The sequence below is a fragment of the Salmo salar genome, chromosome 05, assembly GCF_965601325.2.
Source record: "Salmo salar chromosome 05, fSalSal1, whole genome shotgun sequence".
NCBI lineage: Eukaryota > Metazoa > Chordata > Actinopteri > Salmoniformes > Salmonidae > Salmo > Salmo salar.
In genome coordinates this window covers 23,112,607-23,131,842 of record NC_138295.1, presented here as the reverse complement: position 1 = coordinate 23,131,842, position 19,236 = coordinate 23,112,607, and the positions used below count along the sequence as shown (strand labels likewise).

At 43.6% G+C, this 19,236-nt stretch overlaps 1 protein-coding gene across 1 annotated transcript; it reads left to right on the top strand.

Annotated features, from left to right (window-relative positions):
• Positions 1-362: 362 nt before the first annotated feature.
• On the top strand, positions 363-18,803 carry mars2 (methionyl-tRNA synthetase 2, mitochondrial). Its single transcript, XM_014199093.3, has 3 exons — positions 363-994; positions 16,843-17,177; positions 17,548-18,803. Exons 1-3 carry the CDS (start codon positions 691-693, stop codon positions 18,739-18,741), a joined length of 1,833 nt encoding a protein of 610 aa, XP_014054568.1. The 5' UTR covers positions 363-690; the 3' UTR covers positions 18,742-18,803.
• Positions 18,804-19,236: the final 433 nt, after the last annotated feature.

Here is a 19,236-nt window from a genome sequence, read left to right as displayed (position 1 = left end):
TCTCGCCCCATCTTCTCCCACTGCCGGCCACTGGGCTTCCTCTCATCACCATATTTGGTAGTGAGTGGAAACGCCAACCCGATGCTTCACATTTACGCAACTGTGGTTTCGTCCCAAGGATCAAGCGTAGCACTCGTTTTACAAGGCCCGGTGCCTCGGGTGGCTGGAGATTTTTTTTACCCATGGAATGTTTGAAAATAAGCAAAACCACGTTAAACCAGGGCACCGGGCAATGTAAAACGAATTGGCCCAATATCACGTGTGTCTTCCTGCTGATCGGATTGGTTGCTCCCTGTAGAAAGGGGCGGTATTAGTTTGTTGTGCACTGTGATTGGATTCATCCGAAATTACGTTGCAGCAAACGGAAGAAGATCTAACCTTGGCAGGGAAACAGACGTGGGTTCCATAAAGATATGCAAAGTGGAGTCTTCTATGGATTTATATTTCTATAAAAACAAACAATTACTGGGATTACTCAAAATACTTAAACTGTTTTGACATTTCTGGTGTCGTTACTTTTCTCTACGACTCATGGGCTTTTAGAAATGAATTAACACAGGGTGAGGATATCACTGTTGCTATTTACAATGGACCGCAATATCACCGCTGTGTTGGTAACGTTAGTCATATGGTCCGTCATAACCTCACAGTTATAGTTTGTGGACGCTGTCAACATTTGCCTGTTGTCCCATGATGAAGACGTACCTCTCCATTATCAGAAACTGTAAGGTTGCACAGAGATGGTCATTCAGCCATGCTACAAGATGTGCACTTTCTCCAAACCCATCATTCACCTCAAAATGGAATTGCAAAAGGCTCATGGTGAGACGCCTGGGCACGTATATCCCGACAGAAGACCGGAACTATTATATCACCACCCCTATCTTCTATGTGAATGCTGCCCCTCATATTGGACATTTGTACTCGGCTGTTACTGCTGACTACCTGCACAGATACAAGCTTCTACAGGGGTTCAACTCCAGGTTTGCCACAGGTGAGTGGAAAACACATGCAAATCAATGTGGATTGATTGACATTGTGGTAATATTGTAGTTGCCCTTGTTTATAAGCTAAGTGAAATATCCCTATTGAAGCATTTTAACACGTGTACCTAGCCCGTCCTCAACGGGCAGACCCCAGGTGGTGAGGGTATGCAACAACACCTCTGCCACACTGATCCTCAACACGGGGCCCGCCAGGGGTTTGTGCCCAGCCCCCTCCTATACTCCCTGTTTACCTATGACTGCGTGGCTACACACGACTCCAACTCAATCATAAAGTTTACTGATGACATGACAGTGGTAGGCCTGATTATCAACAATGATGAGCCTACAGGGAGGAGGTTAGAGCCCTGGTGGAGTGATGCCAGAAAAATAACCTCTTCCTTAACGTAAAAAAAAAACAAAGGAGCTGATTGTGGACTACAGCAGACAGAGAGGGAGCATGACCTCATCCGCATGGGGGTCAAATGCTTTACAGCACTGTCACATGTATAGATTCCGTCCCTCTCCCCGCCCCTACCTGGGCTCGAACCAGGGACCCTCTGCACACATCAACAACTGCCTCCCATGAACCATCGTTACCCACCAAGCAACAACTACTTCAAGGTCTCAGAGCGAGTGATGTCACCGATTGAAACGCTATTAGCGCGCACCCCACTAACTAGCTAACCATTTCACATCAGTTACACACAGGAAGGCCAAGAAGATCATCAAGGATCTCAGCCACCTGAGTCACGGTCTGTTCACTCTGCTACCACCAATTTGTAAGTCGCTCTGGATAAGAGCGTCTGCTAAATGACTTAAATGTAAATGTTAAATGTAAATCTAGCAGACTGAGACAGTACAGGTGCATCAAAGCCGGGACAGACTGAAAAACAGCTTCTTTCGATCCCCAGGTCTCTATCAGACTGTTGATCAGCCATCATGCCATCTCCTGTAGTAGGAGACAAAAAGACTCACTCACACCTTACACAAACAGACACACCTTACACACACACACACACACACACACACACACACACACAGACTCCTGTACACACATATACAATCACACACACACATATGCCCATACTCAGAAACACATGCACATTAGTGGTGTGCAGGTCAGACTTTTCGTTGACCTGCACCAGCCCGCAATTGCTAACAACCCATCCACAACTACTGACTATATGTGATAAAGTGACAATCTGAGGCCCGCACCCGACCCTAATCCTGTAGGCTAAAGTCAGAGACAGTGGGGTGCAGGATCTTTTGGTTTAGATAATTTAGATATGTTTCTGCTTATAATTTCTAACTTTTTGGTAGGCAATTTGTTAGTCAACTTGTCAAATTAGATCCATGGATCTTCTGTTCTGTCATGTTGCCGTCATGGCTGTAAAATACGTATGAGGACACAGAGGTCTGGACCTCGCTAATATTTTCAAATGTAAAAAATATATCTATATATCCTGGTTGCTAAAATGTCAGTTTGTGAGAAAACAAGCACTGAATAGTGCAGGGAATCATTGTACCATCTAAATCGCTGTGAAATATCATTTTAATAACAAAAAATATAGTTTTTACAGCTGTTTGAAGCTGGTGGACCAAAACCGCTGTTTGAAGCTGGTGACCAAAACTGAAAGTAACTTTCGTTTTGGGCCACCAGCTTCAAACATCTTTAAAAACGATATATTTTGATGATACAATGATTCCCTGCACTATTCAGTTTTTGTTTTCCACATAAACTGAAATTGAGCAAACATTGTAGAATTTTAGTAACCAGGGAATGATAGAGCGATTTCCACTAGATAACACAGCCACGCAGAACAGCTTTCCCAGTTGGACAACCGATGCTGCTCCTAAGGGAGGAATCAATAGGCGAATATCACAGGCAATCATAACACTGGCTGGTAAGTAGTACTGTAAAACACTATTATTCCACTATTAGCGCCAGATATATTATAGACATTTTCAGAAATTACAATACAAAAATTCTATGTATAGCACTTTTGATATAGAATCGTAAGTAATATTCTAATAATTAATGTGAATGTCTGTCTGTGCGGAGCTCGACTAGTAAATCTAATTTTATTAGTCACACGTGCCGAATACAGTGAAATGCTTACTTACGAGCCCCTAACCGACAGTGCAGTGTCAAAATATACGGATAAAAGTAACAAGTAATTAAAGAGCAGCAGTAAAAAAATAACAATATACAGTTGAAGTGGGAAGTTTACATGCACTTAGGTTGGAGTCATTAAAACTTGTTTTTCAACCACTCCAAAAATGTATTGTTAACAAACTATAGTTTTGGCAAGTCAGTTAGGACATCTGCTTTGTGCATGACACAAGTCATTTTTCCAACAATTGTTTACAGACAGATTATTTCACTTATAATTCACTGTATCACAATTCCAGTGGGTCAAAAGTTATCATACACTAAGCTGACTGTGCCTTTAAACAGCTTGGAAAATTCCAGAAAATGATGTTGTGGCTTTAGAAGCTTCTGATAGGCTAATTGACATAATTTGAGTCAATTGGAGGTGTACCTGTGGATGTATTTCAAGGCCTACCTTCAAACTCAGTGCCTCTTTGCTTGACATCATGGGAAAATCAAAATAAATCAGCCAAAACCTCAGAAAAAAATTGTAGACCTCCGCAAGTCTGGTTCCTCCAATTTCCAAACACCTGAAGGTACCACGTTCATCTGTACAAACAAAAGTATAAACACCATGGGACCACGCAGCCGTCATACCGCTCAGGGGGGAGATGCGTTCTGTCTCCTAGTCATGAACGTACTTTGGTGCGAAAAGTGCAAATCAATCCCAGAACAACAGCAAAGGAACTTGTGAAGATGCTGGATGAAACAGGTACAAAAGTATCTATATCCACAGTAAAACGAATCCTATATCGACATAACCTGAAAGGCCGCTCAGCAATGAAGAAGCCACTGCTCCAAAACCGCCTTAAAAAAGCCAGACTACGGTTTGCAACTGCACATGGGAACAAAGATCATACTTTTTGGAGAAATGTCCTCTGTTCTGATGAAACAAAAATAGAACTGTTTGGCCATAATGACCATTGTTATGTTTGGAGGAAAAAGGGGGAGGCTTGCAAGCCAAATAACACCATCCCAACCGTGAAGCACGGGAGTGGCAGCATCATGTTGTGGGGGATGCTTTGCTGCAGGAGGGACTGGTGCACTTCACAAAATAGATGGCTTCATGAGAAAGAGAAATATGTGGATATATTGAAGCAACATCTCAAGACATCAGTCAGGAAGTTCAAGCTTGGTCGCAAATTGGTCTTCCTAATGGACGATGACCCCAAGCATACTTCCAAAGTTGTGGCAAAATGGCTTAAGGACAACAAAGTCAAGGTATTGGAGTAGCCATCACAAAGCCCTGACCTCAATCCTATAGACAATTTGTGGGCAGAACTGAAAAAGTGTGTGCGAGCAAGGAGGCCTACAAACCTGACTCAGTTACACCAGCTATGTCAGGAGGAATGGGCCAAAATTCACCCAACTTATTGTGAGAAGCTTGTGGAAGGCTACACAAAACATTTGACCCAAGTGAAACAATTTAAAGGCAATGCTACCAAATACTAATTGAGTGTATATAAACTTCTGACCCACTGGGAATGTGATGAAAGAAAAAAAAAAGCTGAAATAAATCATTCTCTCTACTATTATTCTGACATTTCACATTCTTAAAATAAAGTGGTGATCCTATCTTACCTAAGCTGGAATTGTTACTAGGATTAAATGTCAGGAATTGTGAAAAACTGAGTTTAAATGTATTTGGCTAAGGTGTATGTAAACTTCCGACTTCAACTGTATACGGGGGGTACCGGTACAGAGTCAATGTGCGGCGACACCGGTTAGTTGAGGTAGTATGTACATGTAGGTAAAATTAATTAAAGTGACTATGCATAGATGACAACGGAGAATGGCAGAGGAGGGGAATTGGGATGGGGGGCAATGCGAATAGTCTGGGTAGCCATTTGACTAGGTGTTCAGGAGTCTTATGGCTTGGAGGTAGAAGCTGTTGAGAAGCCTCTTGGACTTAGACTTGGCCCTCCGGTACCGCTTGCCGTGTGGTAGCAGGGAGAACAGTATTACTAGGGTGGCTGGAGTCTTTGACAATTTTTAGGGCCTTCCTCTGACACGTCCTGGATGGCAGGAAGCTTGGCCCCAGTGATGTACTGGGCCGTTTGCACTACCCTCTGTTAGAGGTCGACCGATTAATCGGAATGGCCGATTTAATTAGGGCCGATTTCAAGTTTTCATAACAATCGGTAATCGGTATTTTTGGCCACCGATTCCTTTTTCTTTAAAAAAAAAATAATTATATATATATATATATATATATATATATATATATATATATATATATATATATATATATATATATATATTTTGTTTGTTTTTTTACACCTTTATTTAACTAGGCATGTCAGATTAAGAACATATTCTTATTTTCAATGATGGCCTAGGAACGGGGGTTAACTGCCTTGTTCAGGGGGGATTCAGGGATTTGTTTTTGCAACCTTCTGGTTACTAGTCCAACGCTCTAACCACCTGCATTACATTGCACTCCACGAGGAGCCTGCATGGCAGGCTGACTACCAGTTACGCAAGGGCAGCAAGAAGCCAAGGTAAGTTGCTAGTCAGCATTAAACTTATCTTATAAAAAACTATCAATCTTAACATAATCACTAGTTAACTACACATGGTTGATGATATTACTAGTTTATCTAACGTGTCCTGCGTTGCATATATTCGATGCGGTGCCTGTTAATTTCTCATCGAATCACAGCCTACTTTGACAAACGGGTGATGATTTAACAAGCGCATTTGCAAAAAAAAGCACTGTCGTTGCACCAATGTACCTAACCATAAACATCAATGCCTTTCTTTAAAATCAATACACAAGTATATATTTTTAAAACTGCATATTTAGTTACAATTGCCTGCTGACATGAAATTGTGTCACTGCTCTTGCATTCATTGCCTGGCTCGTTGCGAACTAATTTGCCAGAATTTTACGTAATTATGACATACCATTGAAGTTTGTGCAATGTAACAGGAATATTTAGACTTAGGGATGCCACCCGTTAGATAAAATACGGACCGGTTCCGTATTTCACTGAAAGAAAAAAAAGTTTTGTTTTCGAGATGGTAGTTTCCGGATTCGACCATATTAATGACCTAAGGCTCGTATTTCTGTGTGTATTATTATATTAGAATTAAGTCTATGATTTGATAGAGCAGTCTGACTGAGCGGTGGTAGGCACCAGCAGGCTCGTAAGCATTCATTCAAACAGCACTTTCGTGTGTTTTGCCAGCAGCTCTTCGCAATGCTTCAAGCATTGATTGCGCTGTTTATGACTTCAAGCCTGTCAACTCCCAAGATTAGGCTGGTGTAACCGATGTGAAATGGCTAGCTAGTTAGCGGGTGCGCGCTAATAGCGTTTCAAACGTCACTCGTTCTGAGACTTGGGAGTGGTTGTTCCCGTTGCTCTGCATGGGTAACGCTGCTTCGAGGGTGGCTGTTGTCGATGTGTTCCTGGTTCGAGCCCAGGTAGGAGCGAGGAGAGGGATGGAAGCTATACTGTTACACTGGCAATACTAAAGTGCCTATAAGAACATCCAATAGTCAAAGGTACATGAAATATAAATCGTATAGAGAGAAATATTCCTATAATAACTACAACCTAAAACATCTTACCTGGGAATATTGAAGACTCATGTTAAAAGGAACCACCAGCTTTCATATGTTCCCATGTTCTGACCAAGGCACTTAAACGTTAGCTTTCTTACATGGCACATATTGCACTTTTACTTTCTTCTCCAACACTTTTTTTGTTTTTGCATTATTTAAACCAAACTGAACATGTTTCATTATTTATTTGAGGCTAAATTGATTTTATGTATTATATTAAGGTAAAATAAGTGTTCATTCAGTATTGTTGTAATTGTCATTATTACAAATAAATAACAAAATCGGCCGATTTAATCAGCAGCGTTTTTTTTGGTCCTCCAATAATCGGTATCGGCGTTGAAAAATCATAATCGGTCGACCTCTACCCTCTGTTGTGCCTTGCGGTCGGAGGCCGAGCAGTTGCCATACCAGGCAGTGATGCAACCAGTCAGGATGCTCTTGATGGTGCAGCTGCAGAACCTTTTGAGGATCTGAGGACCCATGCCAAATCTTTTCAGTCTCCTGAGGGAGAATAGGTTTTGTCGTGCCCACTTCACGACTGTCATGGTGTGCTTGGACCATGTTAGTTTGCTGGTGATGTGGACACCAAGGAACTTGAAGCTCTCAACCTGTTCCACTGCAGCCCGGTCAATGAGAATGGGGCCGTGCTCAGTCCTCTTTTTACTGTAGTCCACAATCATCTCCTTTGTCTTGATCACGTTGAGGAAGAGGTTCACGTTGAGGAAGAGGTTATTCTCCTGATACCAGATGGCCAGGTCTCTGACCTCCTCCCTATAGGCTGTCTCGTTGTTGTTGTTGTTAATCAGGCCTACCACTGTTGTCATCGGCAAATTTAAAGATGGTGTTGGTGTCGTGCCTGGCCGTGCAGTCATGAGTGAACAGGGAGTACTGGAGGGGGCTGAGCACGCACCCCTGAGGGGCCCTTGGGTTGAGGATCAGAGTGGCGGATGTGTTACATTACATTACATTACATTTAAGTCATTTAGCAGACGCTCTTATCCAGAGCGACTTACAAAATGGTGCATTCACCTTATGATATCCAGTGGAACAACCACTTTACAATAGTGCATCTAAATCTTTTAGGGGGGGGGGGGGTTAGAAGGATTACTTTATCCTATCCTAGGTATTCCTTAAAGAGGTGGGGTTTCAGGTGTCTCCGGAAGGTGGTGATTGACTCCGCTGTCCTGGCGTCGTGAGGGAGCTTGTTCCACCATTGGGGTGCCAGAGCAGCGAACAGTTTTGACTGGGCTGAGCGGGAACTGTGCTTCCTCAGAGGTAGGGGGGCCAGCAGGCCAGTGGTGGATGAACGCAGTGCCCTTGTTTGGGTGTAGGGCCTGATCAGAGCCTGAAGGTATGGAGGTGCCGTTCCCTTCACAGCTCAGTTCTGGATGAGTTGTAGGGGTTTAATGGCACAGGCAGGGAGCCCAGCCAACAGCGAGTTGCAGTAATCCAGACGGGAGATGACAAGTGCCTGGATTAGGACCTGCGCCGCTTCCTGTGTGAGGCAGGGTCGTACTCTGCGAATGTTGTAGAGCATGAACCTACAGGATCGGGTCACCGCCTTGATGTTAGTGGAGAACGACAGGGTGTTGTCCAGGATCACGCCAAGGTTCTTAGCACTCTGGGAGGAGGACACAAGGGAGTTGTCAACCGTGATGGCGAGATCATGGAACGGGCAGTCCTTCCCCGGGAGGAAGAGCAGCCCCGTCTTGCCGAGGTTCAGCTTGAGCTGGTGATCCGTCATCCACACTGATATGTCTGACAGACATGCAGAGATGCGATTCGCCGCCTGGTTATCAGAAGGGGGAAAGGAGAACATTAATTGTGTGTCGTCTGCATAGCAATGATAGGAGAGACCATGTGAGGATATGACAGAGCCAAGTGACTTGGTGTATAGCGAGAATAGGAGAGGGCCTAGAACAGAGCCCTGGGGGACACCAGTGGTGAGAGCGCATGGTGCGGAGACAGATTCTCGCCACGCCACCTGGTAGGAGCGACCTGTCAGGTCGGACGCAATCCAAGCGTGGGCCGCGCCGGAGATGCCCAACTCGGAGAGGGTGGAGAGGAGGATCTGATGGTTCACAGTATCAAAGGCAGCAGATAGGTCTAGAAGGATGAGAGCAGAGGAGAGAGAGTTAGCTTTAGCAGTGCGGAGAGCCTCCGTGACACAGAGAAGAGCAGTCTCAGTTGAATGCCCAGTCTTGAAACCTGACTGATTAGGATCAAGAAGGTCATTCTGAGAGAGATAGCAGGAGAGCTGGCCAAGGACGGCACGTTCAAGAGTTTTGGAGAGAAAAGAAAGAAGGGATACTGGTCTGTAGTTGTTGACATCGGAGGGATCGAGTGTAGGTTTTTTCAGAAGGGGTGCAACTCTCGCTCTCTTGAAGACGGAAGGGACGTAGTCAGCGGTCAAGGATGAGTTGATGAGCGAGGTGAGGAAGGGGAGAAGGTCTCCGGAAATGGTCTGGAGAAGAGCGGAGGGGATAGGGTCAAGTGGGCAGGTTGTTGGGCGGCCGGCCGTCACAAGACGCGAGATTTCATCTGGAGAGAGAGGGGAGAAAGAGGTCAAAGCACAGGGTAGGGCAGTGTGAGCAGGACCAGCGGTGTCGTTTGACTTAGCAAACGAGGATCGGATATCGTCAACCTTCTTTTCAAAATGGTTGACGAAGTCATCCGCAGAGAGGGAGGGGGGGGGGGGGAGGGGGAGGAGGATTCAGGAGGGAGGAGAAGGTAGCAAAGAGCTTCCTAGGGTTAGAGGCAGATGCTTGGAATTTAGAGTGGTAGAAAGTGGCTTTAGCAGCAGAGACAGAAGAGGAGAATGTAGAGAGGAGTGAGTGAAAGGATGCCAGGTCCGCAGGGAGGCGAGTTTTCCTCCATTTCCGCTCGGCTGCCCGGAGCCCTGTTCTGTGAGCTCGTAGTGAGTCGTCGACTCTAGTTACCTACCCTTACCATCTGGCGGCGGCCCGTCAGGAATTCCAGGATACAGTTGCTGAGGGAGGTGTTAAGTTCCAGGGTCTTTAGCTTAGTGATGAGCTTTGAGGGCACTATGGTGTGGAACGCTGAGTTGTAGTCAATGAATAGCATTCTCACATAGGTGTTCCTTTTGTCCAGGTGGGAAAGGGCAGTGTGGAGTGCAGTAGAGACTGCATCATCTGTGGATCTGTTGGGCGGTATGCAAATTGGAGTAGGTCTAGGGTTTCTGGGATGATGGTGTTGATGTGAGTGCCAAGGAATACAAAATCTATGTCATTTGAGACAATGTTTTAATAGAGTACCACAGTATGAGCCATAATACCCATAAAACCTAGCGGTCAAACAGAAAAATGGTTCCAATTGTTTTTCCATCATACATTTTTCCCATAGGAGATTTTAGAAACACTTAAAATAAGGGCTGTGTTTCGTGTAAGCTTACCCAATTGTGAAGTTTTGATAACAATGTAAATCTCTCTCAGACAAGGTGAAGTATCAATATATTTTATTTGATTTCCAGGTGTTTGATGCCATTCCATTTGCTCCGTTCCGGCCATAATTATGAGCCATTCTCACCTCAGAAGCCTCCACTGGTATAATGACACCTCACTGTGGGGCTCTATAGTCACATGCAAAGGGTTCAGGTGTGATTGCAGGGTACAGTGAAAATCTTAGGCTCTGAGCTCTAACATGCAGGACTAAGAGAAATAAAAGAATGAAAATGGTAATAAAAAAAACAATATAAATAGCACTATATACATCATAACTGTAGCAGTGATGAATAAATAAATGTCCATTAGGTTGGTGGCGGAGTAAAGACTGTTGAGGGGGGGTGACCATAGGAGGGGCAGCATGATCACTGAGGGGACCAAGTGAAATAAAAATGATGGAAAAAAAATATATATATATATATATATATATATATATATATATATATATATATATATATATATATATATATATATATATATATATATATATATATATGAATGTCCCTAGGGGGAGCAGCAGGTAAGGTAGGAAAAGAGATCTATATAAAGAGATGGTTTTATGCAATTCATCATTACAACTGATTGAACAGTCGCTGATGCTACGTAACATTGTATAGCTAATAGGCTATGTGTTTGTACATGGACTGAGGTGAATGAAGCTACAGTAGCAAAGGTGATAATGGCTGGGCTTGTTTTTGATGTTTTCCAAATAGCTTTTTCTTTCCATTTTTAGAAATTACGACCTCACAAAAACTCAAACCCTTATATGGCCTTGGTTGCCCTAGAAGACTAAATAGACTCTTGCTCACCAGAATAATGTCCTAAATTATAGAATGAATGCTCCAATATAGTTGACATCGATAAAGTTCTGTCATCTCTGTTCTAAGACCTTTAGGTACCGGGGGAAAAATGCAATAACTCTCCAAGAAAATTGGAAGATTTTTTTTTAGTGCAAAATTTCCAAATGACATCAGTTTGACTGATTGTAAGGACATAGAAAGCTGTGAAAATGACACATGTTTATGTTAATATTTCAGTTCAGCTTGGATGCATATTTTATGTGGTTGAAATACTATCAGCTTTTATGATGCTGATAAAAATGGAACCTCTACGGACGGTCCCTAACTGTGCATTTGCGTTCTCTCAAAATACTGGAAGAAATCATATTTCTTCACTCCTGTTCCCAAGTCAAAATGTACATTTGGTGTATAATTTTACAGCAAGACATTTTTTTAATTCTGCAGGAGTTAATATTAAGACTATGAGAGAGGTTCTAGACATAGTCAGGTCAGTGTCCAGATTTCAGTTTCCATTTAACCCAAAACTCAGACATGATCCTTTTTGAGACAGTGGATCAAGGTTGACTTTTTCTGCCCATTCCCAAAAAGCGATTGGCATGTAAGATATTTGGTGTGCATAAAGTTAGGCCCAAACCTTAACACCTCGATCACACCTTGCATTTTGGTACACCAGAAGTACAGTGCATTCGGAAAGTATTCAGTCCCCTTGACTTTGACATTTTGTTACGTTACAGCCTTATTCTAAAATGTATTACATATTTTTTTTCCCCCCCTCAATCTACACACAATACCCCATAATGACAAAGTGTAAAACAGGTTATTAGAAATGTTTGCAAATGTATTACAAAAACTGATATCACATTTACATAAGTATTCAGACCCTTTGCAGTGATAATCAAAATTGAGCTCAAGTGCATCCTGTTTCCATTGATCATACTTGAGATGTTTCTACAACTTGATTGGAGTCTACCTGTGATAAATTCAATTGATTGGATATGATTTAGATTTTATCTTATTTCAACTTTATTTCACCAGGTAGGCCAGTTGAGAACAAGTTCTCATTTACAACTGCGACCTGGCCAAGATAAAGCAAAGCAGTGTGACAAAAACAAAGAGTTACACATAAGCAAACATACAGTTAATAACACAATAGAAAAGAAAAATATAAAAATCTATGTACAGTGTGTGCAAATGTAGGGAGGTAGGCAATAAATAGGCCATAGAGGCGAAATAATTACAATTTAGCATTAATACTGGAGTGATAGAAGTGCAGATGATGACGTGCAAGTAGAGATACTGGGGTGCAAGAGAGTAAGTAATAATATGGGGATGAGGTCGTTGGGTGTGCTATTTACAGATTGGCTGTGTACAGTGATCTGTGAGCTGCTCTGACAGCTGATGCTTAAAGTTAGAGAGGGAGATAGGAGTCTCCAGCTTCAGTGATTTTTGCAATTCGTTCCAGTCATTGGCAGCAGAGAACTGGAAGGAAAGGCGGCCAAAGTAAGTGTTGGCTTTGGGGATGACCAGTGCAATATACCTGCTGGTGCGCGTGCTACGGGTGGGTGTTGCTATGGTGACCAGTGACCTGAGATAATGCGGGGCTTTACCTAGCAAAGACTTATAGATGACCTGGAGCCAGTGGGTTTGGCGACGAGAGCATACAGGTCGCAGTGGTAGGTAGAATATGGGGCTTTGGTGACAAAACAGATGGCACTGTGATAGACTACATCCAGTTTGCTGAGAAGAGTGTTGGGGGCTATTTTGTAAATTACATCGTCAAGGATCGGTAGGATAGTCAGTTTTACGAGGGTATGTTTGACAGCATGAGTGAAGGGGCTTTGTTGCGAAATAGGAAGCCGATTCTAGATTTAATTTTGGATTGGAGATGCTTAGTCTGGAAGGAGAGTTTACAGTCTAACCAGACACCTAGGTATTTGTAGTTGTCCACATATTCTAGGTCAAAACCATCCAGAGTAGTGATGGTAGTTGGGCAGGAGGGTGCGGGCAGCAATTGTTTGAAGAGCATGCAATTAGTTTTACAAGCATTTAAAAGCAGTTGGAGGCCACGGAAGGAGTGTTGTATGGTGTTGAAGCTCGTTTGGAGGTTTGTTAGCACAGTGTCCAAAGAAGGACCAGATGTATACAGAATGGTGTCGTCTGCGTAGAGGTGGATCAGAGAATCACCCGCAGCAAGAGTGACATCATGGATATATACACACACACACACACACACACACACACACACACACACACACAAAGAGAGAAAGGAGTCGGCCCGAGAATTGAACCCTGTGGCACCCCCATAGAGACTGCCAGAGGTCCGGACAACAGGCCTCCGATTTGACACACTGAACTCTATCTGAGAAGTAGTTGGTGAACCAGGCGAGGCAGTCATTTGAGAAGCCAAGGTTATTGAGTCTGCCGATAAGAATACGGTGATTGACAGTGTCGAAAGCCTTGGCCAGGTCGATGAAGACTGCTGCACAGTACTGTCTTTTATCGATGGCGGTTATGATATCGTTTAGGACCTTGAGTGTGGCTGAGGTGCACCCATGACCAGCTCGGAAACCAGATTGCATAGTGGAGAAGGTACAGTGGGATTCAAAATGGTCGGTGATCTGTTTGTTAACTTAGCGTTCGAAGATTTTAGAAAGGCAGGGCAGGATGGATATAGCAGTTCGGGTCTAGAGTGTCCAGAAAGAGAAAGTCCAGATTGTCTAGCCCAGCTGATTTCTGGGGATCCAGATTTTGCAGTGCTTCAGAACATCAGCTATTTGGGTGAAGGAGAAGGGGGGGGGGTTGGGCAAGTTGCTGTGGGGGATGCTTAGTTGTTGGTAGCCAGGTGGGAAGCATGGCCAGCCGTAGAAAAATGCTTATTGAGATTATCGTAGATTTACCGGTGGTGACAGTGTTTCCTATCCTCAGTGCAGTGGGCAGCTGGGAGGAGGTGCTCTTATTCTCCATGGACTTTAGTGTCCCATAACCTTTTGGAATTCGTGCTACAGGAAGCAAATTTCTGTTTGAAATAGCTAGCCTTGGCTTTCCTAACTGTCTGAGTATATAAGGTCCCACAGTTGACAGTGCATGTCAGAGCAAAAACCAAGCCATGAGGTCGACGGGATTGTCTGTTGAGCTCCGAGGCAGGATTGTGTCGGTACAGATTTGGGGAAGGGTGCCAAAAATGTCTGCAGCATTGAAGGTCCCCAAGAACACATTGGCCTCCATCATTTTTAAATGGCAGAAGTTTGGAATCGCCAAGACTCTTCCTAGAGCTCAGGGAGGTGACAAAGATCCCGATGGTCACTCTGACAAGGCTTTAGAGTTCCACTGTGGAGATGGGAGAACCTTCTCTGCAGCACTCCACCCATCAGGTTTTTATGGTAGAGTGGCCAGACGGAAGCCACTCATCAGTAAAAGGCACGACAGCCAGCTTGGAGTTTGCCAAAAGGCACCTAAAGGACTCAGACCATGAGAAACAAGATTCTCTGGTCTGATGAAACCAAGATTGAACTCTTTGGCCTGAATGGCAAGCGTCACGTCTGGAGGAAACCTGGCACCATCCCTACGGTGAAGCGTGGTGGTGGCAACATACTATGGGGAGGTTTTTCAGTGGCAGGGACTGGGAGACTAGTCAGGATCGAAGGAAAGATGAACGCAGCAAAGTATAGAGAGATCCCTGATGAAATTCTGCTCTGGAGCGCTCAGGACCTCAGACTAGGTTGAAGGTTCACCTTACAACAGGCCAATGACCCTAAGCACACAGCCAAGACAACGCAGGAGTGGCTTCGGGACAAGTCTCTGAATGTCCTTGAGTGGCCCGGACTTGAACCCAATCAAACATTTCTGGAGACCTGAAAATAGCTGTTCAGTGACACTCCCCATCCAACCTGACAGAGCTTGAGAGGATATGCAGAGAAGAATGGGAGAAACTCCCCAAATACAGGTGTGCCATGCTTGTAGTGTCATACCCAAGAAGACTCAAGGCTGTAATCGCTGCCAAAAGTGCTGAGTAAAGGGTCTGAATATGTGATATCATCAAAAAAAAAACTATTTTTGCTTTGTCATTATGGGGTATTGTGTGTAGGTTGAAGGGGAAAAAACTATTTAACCCGTTTTAGAATAAGGCTGTAACGTAACAAAATGTGAAAAAAGTCAAGGGGTCTGAACTTTCCGAATGCACTGTACATTAATTTCCAATGGAACGATGTGTTTGCCTTGCAGCGCGTTCTATGCGGCGCATTCGTTGGATTTATTGTGTATGCGTCAAACTGTATCTGTAGACGGCTTGACAGAAATAGTAGCAAAAGGTGAATGTTGAACTTGTGTTACAAACATCCAGATGAACGCATAAACCTCGTTCACATTACCCATAAGCCCTCTGTTACGTTGCGACGGCTTACATGCATTTCAATGGAGAATAAAGTTAAAGAAACAAGTTGAGGTAAAAGTAACTAAACAAAACATGTTTTATTATCACCTGAAACAATATATTTATCCTGTTTCGAATGAAAAGGTCATATTTTGCAATCTCCCAAAATGAATCCGATCTCTGACAAGACAGGCTCTCCATCTTGTGTTACAAACACTACACTTGTCAGTTCAGTCGTGGGGCGAGACTCCAGTGAAGACGGCGTAAGGAAATGGCTCCTAGTGGTCATATCATGCAATAGGATTTCACATGGAATTTTATAAAAAGGTCTTATCATCTTTTTATGGAAAACTGCTTAAATAAAATGGCAGTTTAAACATTGAGAAAATTGTCTATTTATCACGTCCCTACATTTTTCCACAACTACCTACACAAAGATTCTCTGTTCGGGCACACAAAACATTTTCTTGAGGCAAGCCGAAATCGTTAGCCGAAGTCTACGCCCACTCGTCGGTGATTGGTTAACAGTAGGGATTCTTCAATGAAGTGCCTGTTGTCATTCAACGAGAGACGAGTTGTTCTCTTGTACATTTTTTCACTTGAGAAGTACTGTACCAAACATCCTAGTCAGATGCAAAAACGTCAATTCATGACATTGCTTGAGTTATCTTAGATTAATTCAGGTTACAGTGTCTCATAATTGACAAACACCGTACTATTGTTTCTTTTTCTCGTTTTTCAAGCGAAGGTCTTTTTAGAGAGTATGCGAGCACTCGTTCGGCTAGCTGCGCTCTGTTAGGCTAGGCGCAAGACGAACTGAAGCATGCTTACTCACTTATGCCAAAATAATGAAATAAAAACCATAAATGTAGCCTTTAGAAATTATACATTTATGTATTTTTTTTTTCTGCATTGTTTTCTCTTTTTTTTCAATCTGACTGCAATCCACCCGCCCTTCATCCACACAATATTTCATGACCCAAAACCCACCCGCGCATCACAAATGCACAGACACACAGCCAATGCTGCAGTACCACGTATATAGAGACATTGAACACTGGACTGTTTCTTTTTATACTGTATTCATATACTGTATTCTTCACTTACTTCATTCTGATATCTACTACTGTACATTGCTATTAGTTACTGTTATACACTGGATTCTCGACATAGCTCACTAATATAGCTACTGCTGTACATATCATTCTAGGTATGTCTTGTTGGTGTATATACGCATAGATTGTTTCAGTAATCCAAATGTAATGTTATTTGGGTTGTTAACTGGGTTCGTTCTGACATTCGTGATTTATTGTGTCTAGTTTTTGATTGTTTGTGTACTTGTTTGACATTTTGCCTCACTGTTAGGAGCTAGTAACACACGCATTTCGCTGTACCCGCTATAACATCTGCTAAACTGTCATTTGATTTACCTTAGGGACAGGTGACCCGAGTTTTGAGACTCACCCCCTCCATTCATAATATCTAAATAACGTCTTTGCATTTCAGGTACAGATGAGCACGGACTCAAAATCCAACAGGCTGCCAATGCTGCCGGACAGGATCCTCTAAGTTTCTGCACTAAAGTATCTGAGAGATTCAAATACCTCTTCAAGAGCTGTCACATCTCATACACTGACTACATCCGTACCACTGAGGAGAGACACCGCTGTGCAGTGGAGCACTTCTGGACCGTGCTTCAGAGTAAAGGCTTCATCTATAAGGGGAATTATGAAGGCTGGTACTCCACGCAGGACGAGAGCTTCCTCACGCCATCGCAGGTGGGAGATGCCAAGGATTCATCAGGGAAGGAGATCAAGATCTCTCTGGAGAGCGGCCACAAGGTAGGCTAAAGGATGACTTCATAAACAGTTGTTGCTCACGTCATAACAAGGTTTACTACTACATCTCATTGATTCATGTCATTTACTGAGTGTTGTTCCTTGGTATGGCCATGTAACGCTTCTCTTTCTAGCATAGGAAATGTAATAACGATTAGGAAGGTGAAATAAAATGTAGAACGTGATGTTTCTGAAGTAACACCTACACAATCTGAAAGAGAACAGGAAAAATCTTATCATCCATCATGTGTCAGATAAATTCAGGTCCAGTGACTCAAGTAGGTTTTAATTATTTTAAAAAAGTTTATTTACTACTCTAGTGCTCTTTATACATTGTTTTCTCAAAAAATAAAATCTGGTTTGTCTTTTGCAGGTGGAGTGGATGAAGGAGGAGAACTACATGTTCCGTCTGTCTGAGTTCCGGTCCCGGCTGCAGGAGTGGCTGGAGGGGAACCCCAGAGCAGTGCAGCCAGAACGGTTCCACCATGCCGTTCTCCAGTGGCTCCAGGAGGACCTCCCAGACCTCTCTGTCTCCCGCCAGAGAAGCCGCCTCCAGTGGGGCATTCCAGTTCCTGGTGACCTCGACCAGACAATCTACGTGTGGTTAGACGCCCTGGTCAACTACCTCACAGTGGCTGGTTACCCGGACTCACACTCTCAATGGTGGAGGGCTGCCCATCATGTCGTGGGAAAGGACATTCTCAAATTCCATGCCATCTATTGGCCGGCATTCCTACTGGCTGCTGACTTGCCCCTCCCACAGACCATACATGTGCACTCTCATTGGACAGTGGGAGGGAAGAAAATGTCTAAAAGCTTGGGGAATGTGGTGGACCCCTTGGAGAGGTCTCAAAGGTTCACCATAGACGGTTTGAGGTACTTCCTCCTGCGCCAGGGGGTCCCAGACACAGACTGCGACTATGACGATGATAAAGTGGTCAAACTGCTCAATGCCGAGCTGACAGACTCGCTGGGTGGCCTTCTAAACCGCTGCACTGCCCCCTCTCTCAACCCAGCTCAGGTCTACCCCCACTTCTGCTCTGACTCCTTCCCCAGTCAAGGGACTGAAGCACATAACGGGAGGGCTGTGGATGAAGATTATCACATGCTGGATGCTGTACGTGCACTACCAGCCGTGGTGGAGCAGCACTACGAGAGTGTGCACGTGTACAAAGCTCTAGAGGCCATTAACCGGTGCGTGAGGCAGACCAATGGCTTTGTCCAGCGGCACACACCATGGAAGTTGGGCAGTGGGGATGGGAGAGACCAACTGTGGCTGGACACCATCCTCCATGTGTCCCTAGAGTGTCTGAGGATATATGGGACACTCCTACAGCCCATAGTGCCAGAGATAGCAGACAAACTTCTGTCCAGGCTGGGTGTGAAGCCAGAGGAGAAGAGCTGGGCTGCTCTGGACTTCCTGGTTAAATATCAGGGAAAGGACTGCCCCTTTGAGGGCAGAGCACTGGGTCCTGACACTGGAGTCCTGTTTAATCGTCTGGAGAGGCCAAATGCAGAGAAGGGAAAACCCAAGAAGGCTAAGAAAGCCACTAAAGTGAAATCATAAATATGGAAATTCTATGTTTTCTGTCCATGTAAAATTTGTTGAAATAAATTAGTTGAAATATGTCACTAGTGTAATGCATTATTTTTTCTGTCTGTTTGAGCTTTCCTAACTGCTGCTTTTGTTTACAATTGATCATTATTATATTTAAATAGTGTTAAACATTTTTGGGTTGTTGAGAGAAATTAAATGGTTCTACCTACAACCACCAATCAACACAAAGTAGTAGGTGTAGTCAAGGAAATAGACTAGGTCTATATGACAACACTGTTCAATAAGCCTTTTCATTTGAAGTAGTTTTATCAAGTCAAGTTGCCATTTGTAGGTACAGAACTAACACTACTTTAAAAAGTACAAAAAGTTGGAAGTGTTCCATATTATTTTCTCTCCCACCTCCCATATAAAGACCATACAAGTTCAGTACAGTATCTCCTCTAGCACGTTTCCTTTCACTGTTATCTCCTCTATAGAATGAACATCAGCTGAGAGGTTAAAGTT